Source organism: Triticum aestivum, chromosome 1D, assembly GCF_018294505.1.
Source record: "Triticum aestivum cultivar Chinese Spring chromosome 1D, IWGSC CS RefSeq v2.1, whole genome shotgun sequence".
Classification (NCBI taxonomy): Eukaryota; Viridiplantae; Streptophyta; class Magnoliopsida; order Poales; family Poaceae; genus Triticum; species Triticum aestivum.
The window spans coordinates 310,193,841-310,211,181 of record NC_057796.1 but is presented as its reverse complement, the minus strand read 5'-3'; the positions used below and the strand labels follow the sequence as shown (position 1 = coordinate 310,211,181).

The window sequence follows — 17,341 nt, the reverse complement described above, 5'->3', positions numbered from 1 at the left end:
AATTGCTAAGTCATTGTGCAGAGCCTAAGAGCTAGGCGCTGCACTGTATAGTGTGGCGCCTAGCTCTCAGGCACTGCACTAGTGGTTGCACTACAAAATGAAGCAACCACTAGTGCAACGCCTAGAAGCTAGGCGCTACACTGTATAGTGTGGCGCCTAGCTCTCAGGCGCTACACACTGACTTAATAATTTTCGGATCACACGGGTGCGACGCTGGCCAGGCATGTAACGCCTATCCGTGAGATGTTGCACAGTGTAGTGTGGCGCCTTCGTGTCGGACGTCACACAAAAAGGTCAGCCGCGTGAAATAGTTTCACGGACAGTTCATTATGTGATTTGATGTTGTCCATAGGTTAAATTTGTCAATTTTGCCCTAGACACACCCAGCCAGTACTACCACTATTACTAATACTGCCTCGCCTGCTCTGCCCTGCCATCATTGTCTCGCAACACACACAAGAGAAGAAGAAGAAGAAGACGCGCTCTCCCCGCTACGAATTACGCGCGGCCCGGCAGTTGTGTGATTGTGTCCCCTCCCCCCTCCCCCCAACTTCTTTTGTCATCCTCCCGTTACTACACCACACCACCTCCATTACTCGCTCAAGGACAAGGAGTCAGCCAAGCAAAGGAGCGAGCGATGCAGTCATCTCGCCCTCCACCGCACGCCAAGCCGCCGAGGTCAGCCCCGGGCCACGCGCGCTCCCGCTCCCAGCTCGCCCAGGTGCGCCCGGATCCCGCCCACGACTTCGAGTTCCGCTTCGACTTCCTGCCCGACGCCTTCCGCTTCGACATGGACGGCGGCGGCGCCAAGCCGGCGGCACCCGCGCCCGCGAAGGATAAGGAGGAGGTCCTTGTTGCGTTCGACAAGGTGAGGCTCAGCATTGCGTCCAGCGAGGGCGAGGAGGAGGACGACGACGGGGCGCCGCCGAGGAGCTCCTTCTCCGGGGCCAGCCACCCGCCGGAGCCGGTCGACGAGATGGACCCCGTGCTCGTGGCCGTGGACCACGGGCGGGGCGACAAGAAGGCGCCGCCTACGCCGGCAGCCAAGCCGGTCATCGTGTGGGACGCGTCCCCGCCGGTGAGCGCCGCGGCGAGCCCGCACAGCAGCATGGGCGACAGCTCCTCCGGCGGCGGGGCGGTCACGGCCACCTGCACCAGCATGGCGCCCAGCTGCACCGTCACGAGCCGCAGCGCCAAGACCAGCGTCAGCAGCAGCGCGGCCAGCGACTGGAGCAACGGCACGGCCGGCGCCGGCGGGAGCGGCGGCGTGGGCGGGAAGCCCCACAAGGGGGGCGACCCTAGGTGGAAGGCGGTCCTGGCGGCGCGCGCGCGGGACGGGCCCCTCGGGATGGGGGACTTCCGGCTGCTCCGCCGGCTCGGCTGCGGAGACATCGGGACGGTGTACCTCTCCGAGCTCAGCAAGGGCGGCGGCGGCGCGGCGAGGGCGCCGTGGTTCGCCATGAAGGTGATGGACAAGGCGTCGCTGGAGAGCCGCCGGAAGCTGAGCCGCGCGGAGACGGAGCGTGAGATCCTGCAGCTGCTGGACCACCCCTTCCTCCCCACCCTCTACGCCCACTTCGAGACCGACAAGTTCGCCTGCCTCGTCATGGAGTTCTGCCCCGGCGGCGACCTCCACGCCCTCCGCCAGCGCCAGCCCGGCAAGCTCTTCCCCGAGCACGCCGCAAGGTACGGTTTCGATGCATCTTGCAGCTGATCTGTGGACCAAATTCGCGTTCCAAGCATGTGACATTCTCCTTCGCTCGTTCGCTCAGGTTCTATGCCGCCGAGGTGCTCCTTGCGCTGGAGTACCTGCACATGCTCGGGGTGGTGTACCGGGACCTGAAGCCGGAGAACGTGCTCGTCAGGGACGACGGCCACGTCATGCTCTCCGACTTCGACCTCTCCCTCCGCTGCGCCGCCTCGACGACGCTGGTCCGGCCGTCGCTGCCCTGCAGCGCCTCCGGCCCCAACGGCGGCGCCTGCATCCAGCCCACGTGCTTCATGCCCAAGCTCTTCGGCGGCCGGAGCAGCAAGAAGAGCGCCTCCGCGGCCTCCAGATCGAAGAGCGGCGACCAGCAGCAGGGCGCCATGCCGGAGCTCGTCGTGGAGCCGACCGGCGCGCGGTCGATGTCGTTCGTGGGCACGCACGAGTACCTGGCGCCGGAGATCATCAAGGGGGAGGGCCACGGCAGCGCGGTGGACTGGTGGACGTTCGGCGTGTTCCTGCACGAGCTCATGTACGGCAAGACGCCGTTCAAGGGGCAGACGAACCGGGCCACGCTGTTCAACGTCGTCGGCCAGCAGCTCCGGTTCCCGGAGGGCGGCCCGCCGACGAGCGGCGCCAGCAAGGACCTCATCAGGGGCCTGCTGGCCAAGGAGCCCCAGGGCCGGCTCGGCGTGAAGAGGGGAGCGGCCGAGATCAAGCAGCACCCCTTCTTCGAGGGTGTCAACTGGGCGCTCATCCGGTGCAGCACGCCGCCCGGCGTGCCCAGGCCCGTGGAGCCCATCGCCGTCGCAGCAATGCCGGCGAAGTCGGCGTCCATGGACAGGGTGGAGACGAATTACAACAGCAGCAAGAGGACGCCAGCAGGGCCAGGGGCAGACCATGTGGAGTCTGGAGGGAAGTTCCTCGACTTTGAGTTCTTTTAGTTAGGGAATTTGAGTTGAAAATTTGAAAATGTATCTCTTGTGTTTTTAACCTTAGAAATACTTGCTGTGGTCTGAGCTGCAGCTGTAGCTCCATAGTGTCAGTATTTGGTAATGACATACATGACCAGTTTTATTTAATCTTGTAGCTTTCCTGAGCTTGTATAACATGCTAATCAGGTCAGGCCTCATGCCGAACAGGGGATTTTCAAGTGAAATTCATGCATTCCAAAGATATGCAATGCTATATTTTGCAAATTATTAAAAAAGGTCAAACCCAGTGCTAGAAGCTCCTCCACCAGGTGGGGTCTGCCGAAAGATTATACGAGGCATAGACTTGCCCCTCGGCAAATTCTTATATGATTTTTCTTGAAAATAGTAGGCAGATTATGAGTTCGATGTTCACCAGGAAAACCCACTGCTTGTATTTCATACCTGAATACAAGCTATGGGGCAAAAAACCTGGTACAAACCTATTACAGAAAACGTAGTAGTCGCGTAAGTTCAAGCAACACCCAATTTTTTCTTCAGAGAAAAGCCCAAGCAGTTCTCAGCTCGGTGCCGAGGCTTCGACAACATCAAACGTGTTGCTTCATCTCACAGCATCCTGCAATGACTGTGGCCGAAGCCCTGAAACCAAAAAGGTTGGTAGATTAATTAAAGGTAAAGCGCATACATGAATGGTGCAATCATAATGCAGCCATGGTGCTTGACAGTGCTCGGATTCCTTACCGACAGAACACTCCAGGTTCAGGAGGGGTTCGAAAGGTTGGGATTACTTCTTCTGGCGCAGGCTCCTTGATCCGATCCAACCTTGCAGCACTTCCTGCTTCCCTTTCTCTGCATTCCTTCACCAGATTCCATGGGAGGTTAGCATGCTCCGCCTGCTGGCGGCGTTGGCCTGTCTCCTTGCTCCGACGTCCTCCATGTTGTCTTGCTCCTCGAGACGCTCCAGCCGTCGCTCCCTTGCCGTGTCTCGCCTCCCCTTTGGACAAATCCAGTTCAGTTTCTTCTCCAGCAACAAGCAACCCAGGCAGAGTGCGTTGCAGTTGCAACGGTACCAAAGTATCAACCGTGGTGCCTGTATCACAGGTAGTAGTAGGACCCTACAGACTTTTGTTCTTTGTCTTTCGTAGAGTCCAGCTTGTTTATCCGCGGCCTATAGTTGGTTGGGTCTCTTCTGAACGTGATGTCAAGTTGCTGCCACAAGACAATGTTGAACAAAAGAAAGAAAATTTAGTAGATGAAAACCACCAACTGAAGTTTTTTTTATTCTGAGAGATTAAGGAACAAATAGGTCCAAATTCAGAGTTGAAGTTTGGAAATAAGAAACCATCTTGAGCTAGTGCTGTGATTATAACTTTTGTTGATTATAACTCTGGGTAGCTGCACTTACCGATAGGAATTTATTCATCCCAGATAGTAAAGTCTGAGGCGCATTAGCAGTACAGTCTACAGAAGGCCGTCCCTCGTAAACGATAACCTTGTCAGCTAAGTAGGTTGCCATGATGAAGTCATGCTCAACAACAAATGCGGTTTTCTTTGCATGAAGGATGAATCTTTTGATAACCTTTGAGGCAACAATACGCTGCTCTGAATCAAGAGATGCACTTGGTTCATCGATCAGATATATATCTGCAGGCTGAACAACGACTTCAAAGTTAGGATCCACAAGCTGACAGCATTTACATTCTTAGTCCAAATAAACACAAGCATATGATTGACAGGTTGAAGCTGTGTGCACACATGGACGAAGGGCCAAATACTTTGTAACTGGTATATACTGCAATCCCACTTAAGCAGGGGGAAGTACATATAGATTGTGGAACATGCATGTAGTATCCAAAATAGTAATGATTTTAAAAGACAATAGTAACAAAAGCAAAAGGGAAAAAGTATATTAAGTACATAAAATACGTAAAAGGCACACTCAGGCAAAGAGCAGTACATACCGATAGTAGGACATACATATGGTATCGATAAACAATTTTACATAATACAGTAACAAAAACAAAAGGCAAAATAAGCACAGTAAGTACTCCCTCTGTAAAGAAATATAAGAGCGTTTAGATCACTACTTTAGTGATCCAAACGCTCTTATATTTGTTTACGGAGGGAGTATTAAATATGCAAAAATGGTATGCCCTGAAGTTCTGAATCTTTTGAACACCACAGAACAAGGAAACAATATATATGTATCTAAAGAAAAATATATTTCATGAGAAGTTCAGGCAAAAGAAGGAAATACCTTTCCAAGGCAAAGGCATAATGCCACTCTTTGGCGTTCTCCACCTGATAAATTTGTAACTTGCCGGTCCATGAGTTGCTCAATTTGTAGTGGTTTAATGACGTCAGACCTAAATTGAGGATGAGCACATGAATCCGGTATTTTCTGATGAAGCAATTGACTCACTGTACCCTGGAATTTTGTTTCAAGCTCCTGAGGCTTGTGGGACACATAAAATTTAGGAATTTCAATCTCAGCTCCTTCCACAGTATCCGGCTTCAGCCGCCCAGCCTGTACAGTCATAACAAACAATGAATACTACAAGATACCAGATGTCTAATCCATTGGATGGAAACAGATTACTTCTTTTATCGAGATTAACTATGCATGACTTAAGGAATCTTGCAAATCACTATAAAATCAGATGACATCCAGTGCATCATCATCACGAGGACTGGTAAAACCTTAATTTTGATAAAATGCACACTTTCCAGGAAGCTGACAGTAATAAAAGACATTTTTGACTTAGAAATGTAGAAATGAGAAGTACAATGCATCAAACTGAGATCAGAATCTCAATTAACAGCAAACTCAATTGTACCATTATGTTTCCATCAGCACCAATTTCACGTTAGCGAAAAAACAGTAAATTTTGACACGGGTCATCTTTATACAAAACTTAGTGCTGATATGGCACTCTAGAACCAGAACCGTTAGCATGCTTATAGTACTAGTAGTAGACACACCATTACTTATTGCAACCTTGATATGGATCCTCGTGGTATATGCCATGAGGACAAAATTTCGATTTTATATCAATTTATATTTCCACTGTTTGCATTCATTCCAAGACTCTCGATGACTTGAACGATAAAAATGTCAATAGAGAGATCAGAAATGGGAGGTGGTGAGCAAGGAGTGGAGATAGACATACCAGCATTTTGATGAATGTAGTTTTCCCTGTCCCGTTCTCACCAAGCATCACAACAATCTGAGAATCAGTGAATTCACCTTCCATGACAGTGAGCTTGAAATTTCCAATTATTTTGCTCATGGTAGGGTACTTGTACCGCTGGTACGTCTCAATCTCTTCAGCATTTTCCTGGGCTTCAACAATCTGAAAGTCGGCACTAACATAAGAACAAACTTCATCCTGAACAAGGTTCTTAAATGCTGTGTGCATATGTTAGCTTACCTTAAATGTAAGTGATTCATCTCGGAACCGAAGATTTTCTGTTGGAACAAATCCAGCCAGGAAAACATTGATACCTTCTCGGACTGAAAATGGCAGCGTAACTACACCAAATGCTCCTGGTTTCCCATATGAACAGCAAATGAAATCGGACATGTAATCCAAGACACTCAAATCATGTTCCACAACGATTACATAGCTGAAAACAGGGCCAGAACGTGAGCAGCTGATACTGAATTTCTTAAAGCTTATAGTTCAGAGTATTAGAAGATAATCATGGTAACAAATATGCATTACCTGTTTGCTCTAAGCAAGGACCTAATGACTTGTGCAGCTTTAAGCCTCTGCTTGACATCGAGGTAAACTGATGGTTCATCAAACATGTAAATTTCTGCACTTTGTGCAGCAGTGCCTGCTATGGCAAATCTCTGCAGCTCACCACCAGAAAGATCTTCAACATTCCGGTCCAGAACTTGGTTCAATTCAAGGTCAATGCACAATTGAGCTTTAACACCCCTCTGGTCTAACTTGTCAAGTAGTTGACCGACATTCCCTTGAACTGCTTTCGGAATGCTTTCAACGTCTTGACGCTTTATGATTGCCTAGAGAAGTAGAGTGGGATCAGAAATGTTCAATAGTGAAAACCACAACACATAACCGTATACTGAAACAGGCTGTCATAATATGCCATAATATGTGTCATGAAGTAATTAAGAGCACAGTAACAGCTCCAGGACCTCAACAATATTAGAGTAGGTACACTCTTATGGCTGAATGTATAGGTGGAAGAGAACATTGCTACTAGCCTACTTCGATTGAATATTTGGGTGTACCGAAGATGCTTTATAACAATGTATATGATGGTACAGAACAGAAAATCAACACAGCAAGTGTGCTGTGATTGTAAAGAGGACATCGAGAGCTTCCTATATATGTGTCTCAGTGTCTGAACGACCTAACATAATGAGCAAAAAAGCACCTTGAGATTATCCTCCAACAGGCGCGTAAAGTAATTCTGAAGTTCAGACCCCCGGAAGTATGTAAGGATTTCCTGCCAGTCAGGTGGATTCTGCAAAACAAAAGAAGATACAAAGCTAAATAACAATCGCTTGTGCAGTTCATAGAAGGGCGAAACAAAACAAACTTTTTATCCCAAAAGAAAACTGGGGTGGTAGCAACACATGGAAAAGAAACAAGGTAGGAGACAGGGATTATACATCGAATTTCCCCAAATTAGGTTTCAACTTGCCACATAACACCTTAAGTGCAGTCGACTTTCCAATTCCATTGGCTCCAACAAGGCCCAAAACCTGGCCAGGTCTTGGAACAGGCAACCTGCAAGCGCTAGATCATCACTAATTCTGGATAAGGGTAGCTTCAAGCATAACAGATGACAGCAACCTTTCGAGCAAATTACCTGTGCAATTTGAAGGTATTTGGGCCATAGCGATGGGTGGTATCTTTGTCCAGATCTTTTGGGAGGTTGATGATCTGAATGGCACCGAATGGGCATTTCTGAAGCAAAGGTTTGCAGACAGCACAAGTGCATGAGAAGACAATTATACCTACACAGTACATACACATAGGAACCACCCATTTTAACAGCTACACTACATTGATCAAGCCTAATTACAAGGCATGTACCTTGACGCAAATACCACAACCAATGCACAGCTCTTCGGAGATGAACGCGGTCTTGGACTCCGGAGTAACTTCAATGCAATGCTTCCCTGCACAGGAAACCATCATCTTATGACGTTGTCATAACAATCCAGTTGAAGGCAGTAGAGGACTTTCTAAGCATGCTGAAGAGAAGCGTAGAATTGGTGCACATCACATATAATAATCATGTCAAAACAACTATTAGCCAGTGGGGTCGATCGTGGGGAATTCGATTCCCGAGCCGCCGGGGCGTAAACAAGTTGATTATGGTCAGCAAATTGAGAGCTCATAGAAATCGAGGCTGTGCCCAACGAGCACAGGAAGGAGCTCATCGATCAGCGCCGGCCAAATCGAGACGACGAGGCGAAGGGCAGATTTAGGGCTTTACACGAGAGAGAGTACGGGCTGATGGGTCCTCACCGGTCTTGACGACGGGGCAGCTCTTCCGGCACTCCTGGCGGCACTTCTTGGGCTTGCACCTATCCTCGTTGATGATCGCGATTCGCGCCGCCATCTGGGATCGCGATTCGCGCCGCCATCTGGGATCGCGGTGGAGAGCCCCGGCGGCGGCGTTCGACCGAGTTGGGGACGTACGCGGAGGCGGAGGCGGTCAGACCTTTGTGGCTTTAGACCAGCTTCTGAAACAAGCACAAGAGTTTTTACACGCGTGATCAGAGTCGGTTCAACAGACGCCTCTCCTCTTACCCACGAAATTAGGAACTGGTCAAGGGGCTACTTCGGGCATCCTACCCCATAATTTTTCTTCGGAAATGTTAACGCCCACACATGTGGGTGTTAGCCATCTCAACCACACGCCACCATCGCCGTCCAGCAGTATATGCACAAATCTTGGCATGTTTTGACCGATTTTATATGCCACGTAGGACAAGGCGCGTGTGTGGTGTGTTAGAGAGGTCGCCCACACATCCGTTTTACCACACGGAGGGGCCGGTGTGTGGGCGTTTAGCAGTTCGCCCACACACCAGTTTTCAGTCACGCACAAGGGCTGGTGTGTGGGCGTTTGTCATCTCGCCCGCACGCCCGCCTCCTCTCCCACACCCAAGCTGCCAGTTGCCATGCGTTTTGCAGTGTACATGGCAACTGCCCTAGTGTGATTGCAAGAAGATGGCAACTCTCTCTTTTTTTACCCCGAACATGTCAGTTGCCATATATTTTGCATGGTACATGGCAAACTGCCCTAGCGTGCACGTAAGCAGATGAAAACTCTTTCTTTTTACATGGCAACTGTCCTAGCGTGCTTGTGAGCACATGGCAACTCTCTCTTTTACCCGAACATGTTTTTTTTGCCATGCCTTTTTTTGTAGCGCTACATGGCAACTGTCTAGTGTTAGTAGGTGCCAACTCCTAAAGTTTTGAAATCATGGCAACTGCTGTAGACCAGACCACACCTGGCAACAGCTGTAGTTGTCAAAAAAAGGCAATCTGGAACTTTGACCTGAGATGGCAACTGCAGTTGAGCAAACATGGCAACTGTAGTTGTCCGATATGGCAACCGTAGTTCAGCGACATGGCAACTGCACTTAAACGAACATGGACGAGGGTCCGGCCCATGGCAACTGCGCGTGCGCGGTAAAGTGTCACGTGGGGCGTGCGGGACCACGAGGTACGAGGCCTGACGTACCGGGCGTGTGGGCGTTATCTATTTTGCCCACACGCACGCATGTAAGAGGGACCGGGAGGGAAAAAAGAGGCGTGTGGGCGCTAGTTGTTTTGCCCACACACAGGCGTGTGGGCTGGTCCTCTTAGGCACCACACAGAATGTGTGGGCAGATCCCTTAACGCCCACACGTGTGGCAGTTAGCGGCGTCCTTTTTCTTTTGGGCACTGAGAGGCGCCGGCGCGCCGGCCCAAATTTGGGCCGGTCGCACCGCAGCCCCACGATATATCTGTGGGCAGCCGTTAGATCTGCCACCTGTGTCGTCTTGCTCCTTCCCCTCGATTCTTCCTTTCTCTAGCGCACCAGAGCCGAACCAAATAGCGCGCATGAGAGAATCCCCCTCCCCCCTTCCCGACGACCCCCAACACTGATGACCTCGTCAGCTCGTTGTTGCTCGCCATTCTCAATCCCAAACAGCCGCAGTTCCAGGAGACGATTGCAACACCGGTGCTCGCTAGTCCGCCCGATGCAACAAAAATGTGGTGTCCGATCCAGCAAAATCGACCTCCGGTTGCGGCTTTTCAGTGAAAGTCGTCGTTGTGGTTGTTTGCAGATAAGGGTAGTAGCAAACAAAACATCGGTTCCAACAAAAAAATCGCCGGTTCCAGCAAAAAAAGGCATGGTAGCAAAACTCGAATACAGTGGTAGCACAAAAAAGACGGTGGTAGCAAATTTGGAGTGTTTCCAAAGTAAAAAAAGATGGATCCGGCAAAAAATCGAAAGACGTTGCTGGTAGCTAGTTGTAGCAAATTTGGGCGCCGGTTGTAGCTTTCCTGCTGCCGGTTGCAGCAAAAAACACAGCATTGTCACCGCCGGCCACACTTCATTGTCATGGTTGTAGCAAATCTGGGCGCCGGTTCCAACATCTCCGGCATACGCTTCCAGCAAAACGGGGAGCCGGTTCCAGCACCAGTGGCCCCCCGCGGCGGCAACTTCTCTGGCAGCCGGTTGCAGCTCTGCCACCGATGGTTGTAGCTCCTATGGTAGCCAGTTGTAGCTTTCCCGTCGGCGTGGCGCCGTCGGATGCAGCTTAAATCCACCAACGGGTTTGGGCTACACCAAACTGGGGTTACAGCTCTTTGCCGCCGCGCACAGCAAAATCGACGGTGGCTCATTCCACCATGGCATCGAACGGCCATGGTGCAGGCTTGCAGCAACACGCCGCATGGCACGGCACCTGTGTCGATCTGCGATAGCACAGCATCGGTGTCCCTCCAGCACTCGCCCGTTCCTCGATGCAGTACGAGGTGCCATGGATTTGGGGAGAAGAAAAGCAGAGGAGGGATGTGTATGGATAAAGAACGAGTGGGCTGCTAGATTTGGGGAGAAGAAAAGCAGAGGAGGGATGCATCTGGATAGAAATGAGTGGGCTAGAATAGCTTCACGTGAAAGGATAAGGTGGGGAGGGCTCGAGCGGTGCGTGGGACCCGCGACACGCATTAAGCACGCGAGCATCCGACGCAACACTTCGCCGGCGCACCATCTCCAAACATTTACCTTTTCTTTTTTATAAGAAACGATTGTAATAAGAGTTTATATCAAGGGCACATCTAAATTCCTTCAGGCTTGGCCGACCGAAGCTTGGGCTGGCCAGCTTCGGCGGGTCGAGCCCGCGTCGTTGGATCTATTCGAATCGTAGCGCCACGTTGAGCCACCTCATTCCACGCCCAACAAAACCCATGGATGTGAGGGACCCACGCACCGGGACTTCTTTTCTTATCCACTTGATACCCATTCTGCTCCTTCTCAGCGCAGACCCCCCACTTCATCGCTCCTAATCCTATCGTCGGTCATCAACGTCGAGTGACCTCACCCCTTCTCACCTCTTGTTCGCAAACACGTGAGTCACCGGTGCACCCGACCAGGGAGGAGTGCGCAGCCGAGCACGCTCGTCGGCAGGGCCACTGGCAGCTGGGTCCGCTCCTCTCCGTGGCCACAGCCGGATGCGGTAATCTCCATGGCCAAGCCGCAATCGACCACGTTGAAGGTGTTTTTTCTGCCGGAATCAAGTTTTTTTTTCTGCAACCATGATTTTTTTCTGGAGTGTAAGGGCATCCTTTGCCTTAGGGTTTTGGTGATGATGACAACACACGTGGACTAATCGTGCGCCATAGTTTTCTCGGGTACACTCTGTGTGGCGCAAGATGGTTAGGTTTTCCCTCTATGCGGAAAAGATCGAAGACGGAGTTTCCGACGTTTTATTTCCTTTGGTCGTAGGATATCCGTACTATTAAGAGGGAATCCACATCGGAAGTTATTGGGTGAATCCTTCACGTACACATTCTATGCACCCACCATATACCCTCCGTTCGAGGAGAGAGAGGTTCCCCATCCTCTGTTCTGTGCAGTCCTGCTCCTGGCGGTTATACCGCTTCTTTGAGCGGTTGTACCACTGGCCGGTAGTTCCGGTCCTACCACCGCCCCTAGTACCGCTCAGGGGTGACTACCTTCTATATCGGGTGCGGTTGTAGACCAGTGGTGGAACGGTAGTTCCAGTTTTTCTTGATAAACCGGTACTACCGGTGGTCAGGGCGGTAGTACCGCCTCAGACCCCCACCGCCCAGGGAACTGCTGGCCCAGCGGTAGTTCCGGTCCAACCACCGCTCCAACTACCGGCCTGAGGGGTTTACTTTCTGTATATGGCCCGGTAGTTTGAGCGGTGGCTGTGCGGTAGTTTCGTTTTGTTTCGATAAACCGGTACTACCGGGTGCGCCACCGGAAGTTTCGCTCCCTTGCATTTCTCCACATAACGGTTGGATCTTGAGGGGCCTATTTAAGGAGGTGCTTCTCCTTCCTCCCACCTACCTCTTGCCTCTCTCTCTCCTCCAGTACTGCCATTAAAGCTTCCTTGCCCGATCTCTCTCTAGCCACTCAAACTCGTTGATTTGCTAGGGATTGAAGGAGGAGACCTAGATCTACACTTCCACCAAAGGATATTTGATTCCCCCATACTTTCTTGTGTGGATTTTGTTACTCTTGGGTGCTTGGGCGCCCTAGATGGAAGAGGTGTGGTGAAGCTCCGGGGTTTCGTTGGGAGCCTCCAATTAAGTTGTGGAGAGTGCCTCAACCTTGTTTGTAAAGGTCCGGTTGCCGCCTTCAAGGGCACCAATAGTGGATTCACGGCATCTCGCATTGTGTGAGGGTGTGAAGAGAATACGGTGGCCCTAGTGGCTTCTTGGGGAGCATTGTGCCTCCACAGCGCTCCAACGGAGACGTACTTCCCCTCAAAAGGAAGGAACTTCGGTAACACATCCTCGTCTTCACCGGCTCCACTCTTGGTTATCTCGTGCCTTTACTTGTGCAAGCTTATTTGTGTTATATCCCTTGCTTGCTTGTGTGCTTGTTGTTGTTGCATCATATAGGTTGCTCACCTAGTTGCATATCTAGACAACCTACTTTGATGCAAAGTTTAATTTGGTAAAGAAAAGCTAAAAATTGTTAGTTGCCTATTCACCCCCCTCTAGTCAACTATATCGATCCTTTCAATTGGTATCAGAGCCTCGTCTCTTTATTAAGGACTTTGTCGTCCGAAGAGTATGGTTGACACCATAGACGGTGTGGAGGAGCACTCCGGTGCAAATCCGTTCTCGTCTACTGCTGATGGGGGAACTGCGGTCTCTCGTGAGGAATTCAATGTGGCTTTGGACACATTGAAACCTCCATGACGACCGAGGTTGAAAGCATGTTTAATAAATTCATAGAAGGGCTTAAATTATCCACCGCACCTTTGAAAGTGGGTGATCCCACTAACAAGGTGACGGATGCTAACTCCGACAAGGGGGAAGCTACTAGTGAAAAGGCTTCTTCTTCTAGTGGTAAAAATGGGACCGGCATCTTTGCCCATGTGGAACCTCCACTTGTTTATGGTGGACCGATTCCTTCCACTCATTTGAATCATGCCGGTCCTCCCCCTAAGATTGTGAAAAATGAGGACTTTGATTCTTGGGTGTATCGCTTTAAGCGTCATTTAAATCATGTGAATACTAATCTTTGGAGAATCATTGAAGAAGGTTTCTATCCGCATGACCGAAGCAACTTCACCCCTAGAGAAGCCGCGGATAATCAATTTAATGAGAATGCTCTCTTCATCATCCAAGATGCAATTCCACCCGAAGATCTCCCTCATCTTCGGCCCTTCGCCATGGCCAAAGATGCATGGCATTGTGTTGTTTCCCTCTACCGGGGAAGCGCAAGCATTCAACGCTCCAACTATGAAGTGGTGCAAGATGAAGCCGATGAGTTTGCAATGAAAGAAGATGAAGAACCTCGTGAGCTTTATCGGAGAGTAACCAAACTCGTGGTCTCACTCCGAGATCATGGGAGCAAGGACATGGATGACAATTGGATCAAGCGCAAATTCCTCAAGGCAATGATACCTTACCACAAGGCCATGTCCTCCATCATTCGTCAAAGGCCGGACTTCCACACCTTGTCCTCAAGTGAAGTGTTGGATGAGTTTGTGGCTATGAGCATCTTGGACAAGACCGCCGACAATGCGGTGCTACGTTCTCAAAGAGCCAAGAAGCCCAACCTTGCATTGAAGGCCAAGGTTAGTGTGGAAGAAGAAGAAGAAGAGGAAGAAGAGGAAAGCAACCCCGAAGATACAAAGTATGCCTATCATGAACACATGGCTCTTGCTTCAAGGCAATTTTGGAGCAAGAAGAACACAAGGCCCAACTTCAACAAGAACAACTCAAGTGGCGCGAAGGTCAAGCAACGAGTGAGGACTTGCTATAATTGTGGCAATGTGAGCCACTTTGTTGCGGAATGTCCCTATGAGAAGAGGGAAGACAATGGTGGCAAGCTCATCCGAAAGGACAAGGCCAAGTCTTTCCCCAACAAGAGCAACTTCACCAAGAAGACTCCTCCCAAGGCGTTGGTGGTCCAAGAAGAGTACAATGAGGATGATGATGATGAAGATGGTGAGTCGGTTGCCATGGCCTCCGTTGCCATTGCGACAACTCCACGGGTGTCTCTCTTCGACTCACCCAATGAGAGCATCACCGCCAAGTGCCTCATGGCTAAAGCCACCAACAAGGTAACCCCCAACATCAAAACTACCATCATTAATAATCCTTCTTTGACGGATTGCATTGATGAACATGAGGGTTCTAGTGTGGAGGAGAATGAGTTTGAGTCTTTTATGAGTAAACTCAAGGGTAAATCCAAGAAGCACTTCATTGCTCTCTTGGAACAACTTGGTGAAGCCAATGACATGGTTGAGGCTCACGAAGATACCATCTCTAAGATGGAGGGGCATAGTCGTGACTATGCCGATGAGATCTCGGATCTTTCCAATGCTCTTGAGGAAGAGCGTGGTCTTAGTTTGGCTCTTGAGGAGTCACACAACGATGATCATGCTAAGTTAAAGAAAGATCTTGATCATGCTCTTGTTGTCTCTCGTGTGCTAACCTCCGAGAAGGCCAAGCTTGGGGTTGATCTTGCTAGACTCAAAGAGGAGTTTGACTTACTTGACAAGGCTCACAAGGTCTTGAAGGGTGCTCATGCTAGCCTCAAGGAGTCTCATGATCAACTCCAAGTAAAGCTAACCAAGGAGAAAGCCACATTTCCTCATATGGTCTTGATTGATAATGCAAATGCCACTAACCCATGTTGTGAGCATGCGCATCTTGTTGAGGAGAATGCTAAGTTGAAGGAGCAACTTGAGAAAGGCCTTGTGTCTTGCATACAAGGCGAGAAGAACCTCAACGACCTTTTGAGCAATCAAAAGGAAGTTGTGGCCAAGGAAGGGATTGGGTACGCGCTCAAGTCCAAGAACAAGAAGAAGAATGACAAGGCCAAACGACCTCCCCCTCTCAAGCAAACCTTTGTGAAGGAGGGAGAGGGTGCAAATAAGGAGAAGAAGAAGAAGAACACCATGAAGGGTGGTAATGCCAAGAAGGGCAACACTTCTCTTCCCAACAAAGCCGGCGACTTTAACCTCTCTTATGTGTTATGCCGTGCTAGTGATGGTCATGTTTATGCCAAATTTGTTGGTTCTTCTTATGAGTACATTGAGTGGTATATTTGGGTTCCTAAGACCCTTGTTACTAACATCAAAGGACCCATTACAAAATGGGTACCTAAAACCAAGCATTGATTTCTTGTAGGTGTTTGCTTCCGGTGGGGGATCATGGTTGCTCGATAGTGGAGCAACTAATCATATGACCGGAAGCAAGGACTTGGTGGTGGATGTTCACAAGATTCCATCTATGCCCACCAATGTCGAGTGGGGTGATGCCTCGTCCTCTAAGGTATTGGGACTTGGCAAAGTTGTCATTTCTCATGATCTCACGATCGAGAAGGTCATGCTTGTTGAGTCCCTTGCATACAATTTACTTTCCGTTTGACAACTTGCACTCATGGGCTTTGCCACTTTCTTTGATGTTGATACCGTGGCCCTCTTGTGGAGCAAGACTCTTAAAGTAGCCTTTGTTGGGCATGTCGAGAACGGTCTCTATGTGATTAACTTTTCGGAGCGACCCACTAAGACCGCGACATGCCTAATGGCTAAAGTTGACGTGGGATGGCTTTGGCATCGCCATTTAGCCCATGTCAATATGAGATCTTTGCAAAGTCTTCTCAAGGGGGACCATGTCCGTGGACTAACAAATGTTAGTTTTGCTAAAGATCGTGCTTGCAGTGCTTGTATCGAAGGAAAGCTACATGAAAAGGCTCACCCTCCCACGACTATCATTTACTCGAAGAGGCCTTTGGAGCTCCTTCATTTGGATCTCTTTGGGCCTCCATCCTTTGATAGTCTTGGGGGTAGAAAGTATTGCTTGGTGATTGTGGATGACTATTCAAGATACACTTGGGTATATTTCTTCAAGAGGAAGAGCGAGACCCAACAAACCGTCATTGACTTTGCAAATGAAGCCCAACGTCAACACAATGCAAAGATCTTGACAATAAGAAGTGACAACGGCACCGAGTTCAAGAACTACACCTTGGATGAGTTTCTTAGTGATGAGGGGATCAAGCATCAATATTCCGCACCTTACACCCCTCAACAAAATGGTGTAGCGGAGAGGAAGAACCGGACGTTGATGGATGCGGCAAGGACCATGATGGCGGAGTTCAAGTCTCCATACAACTTTTGGGCCGAAGCCATCAACACCGCGTGTCATGCATCAAATCGGCTCTATCTCCGCAAAGGCTTGAACAAGACTCCATATGAGATACTCACCGGTAACAAGCCCAACCTCAAGTACTTTCGGGTGTTCGGGTGTAAGTGTTTCATTCTCAAGAAAGGTGTTCGGTTGTCTAAATTTGAGGCTAGAGCTTATGAGGGCATATTTGTTGGTTATGCTACAAACTCTCATGCTTACCGTGTCCTCAATAAGTCCACGGGACTTATTGAGGAGACATGTAACGTGGAGTTTGATGAGAATAACGGCTCCCAAGTGGAGCAGCACTTGTGATGTAGGTGATGAAATTCCTCCTCAAGCCATAAGAAGAATGGGAGTTGGTTTTATCCTACCCATTGAGGAACCCCTTGTGGCCGAAGGAGAAGGACAATGCTCCACTCAAGTGGAGCCATCACCAACCCAAGGCCCACACGCTTCCGAAGAACAAAGTGAAGGCCCTCAACCTCATCCTCATGAACAAGACCAAGGGCAAGATCTATCTCAAGATGGTGTTGAAACATCAAGTGATGCCCAAGGTCAAGTTCTCCCCTCCGAGCAAGTTCAAGATCAAGAACTTCCTCGAGATCAAGAACAAGCTCACGACGGCGCTCAAGATGATCAAGTGACCGCTCCTCGACTCACCCCCGAGGAGGAATTGGAGCGTCGTGCCGCCAAGATTGCATCCAAGCTCTCCACCAAGGGTCATCTCATGAAGAATGTGCTTGGAAGCATTCAAAAGGGGGTAAGCACTCATAGACAATTGGCAAACTATTGTGAACATCACGCGTTTGTCTCTTGTGTTGAAC

At 49.8% G+C, this 17,341-nt stretch overlaps 2 protein-coding genes across 3 annotated transcripts; one reads left to right on the top strand and one right to left on the bottom strand.

The window, feature by feature from the left end:
• Positions 1-498: 498 nt before the first annotated feature.
• On the top strand, positions 499-2,787 carry LOC123181672 (serine/threonine-protein kinase D6PKL1). Its single transcript, XM_044593993.1, has 2 exons — positions 499-1,686; positions 1,773-2,787. Exons 1-2 carry the CDS (start codon positions 638-640, stop codon positions 2,647-2,649), a joined length of 1,926 nt encoding a protein of 641 aa, XP_044449928.1. The 5' UTR covers positions 499-637; the 3' UTR covers positions 2,650-2,787.
• Positions 2,788-2,900: 113 nt separating this feature from the next.
• On the bottom strand, positions 2,901-8,395 carry LOC123181673 (ABC transporter E family member 2). Of its 2 annotated transcripts, none has more exons than XM_044593994.1 (12): positions 8,148-8,395; positions 7,710-7,795; positions 7,483-7,580; positions 7,283-7,400; positions 7,045-7,134; positions 6,363-6,667; positions 6,069-6,264; positions 5,808-5,990; positions 4,895-5,164; positions 4,043-4,288; positions 3,379-3,494; positions 2,901-3,276 (listed from the first exon to the last, which is right to left on the bottom strand). In XM_044593994.1, exons 1-12 carry the CDS (start codon positions 8,239-8,241, stop codon positions 3,225-3,227), a joined length of 1,854 nt encoding a protein of 617 aa, XP_044449929.1. In that variant the 5' UTR covers positions 8,242-8,395; the 3' UTR covers positions 2,901-3,224. The 2 variants fall into 2 exon arrangements, 1 of the variants encoding a protein (XP_044449929.1); XR_006491802.1 differs by having other exon boundaries at positions 2,988-3,276; positions 3,379-3,846.
• Between the last annotated feature and the right edge of the window lie 8,946 nt (positions 8,396-17,341).

What these genes read in the sequence shown, in the direction of transcription:
- LOC123181672 (XM_044593993.1), top strand. Translation starts at nt 638, where the DNA reads ATGCAGTCATCTCGCCCTCCACCGCACGCCAAGCCGCCGAGGTCAGCC. An exon ending in TTCCCCGAGCACGCCGCAAG is followed by an intron (nt 1,687 to 1,772) that starts GTACGGTTTCGA and finishes TCGTTCGCTCAG; the next exon opens with GTTCTATGCCGCCGAGGTGC.
- LOC123181673 (XM_044593994.1), bottom strand. Translation starts at nt 8,241, where the DNA reads ATGGCGGCGCGAATCGCGATCATCAACGAGGATAGGTGCAAGCCCAAG. An exon ending in AATACCTTCAAATTGCACAG is followed by an intron (nt 7,401 to 7,482) that starts GTAATTTGCTCG and finishes TAGCGCTTGCAG; the next exon opens with GTTGCCTGTTCCAAGACCTG. An exon ending in CTAATTTGGGGAAATTCGAT is followed by an intron (nt 7,135 to 7,282) that starts GTATAATCCCTG and finishes TTTGTTTTGCAG; the next exon opens with AATCCACCTGACTGGCAGGA.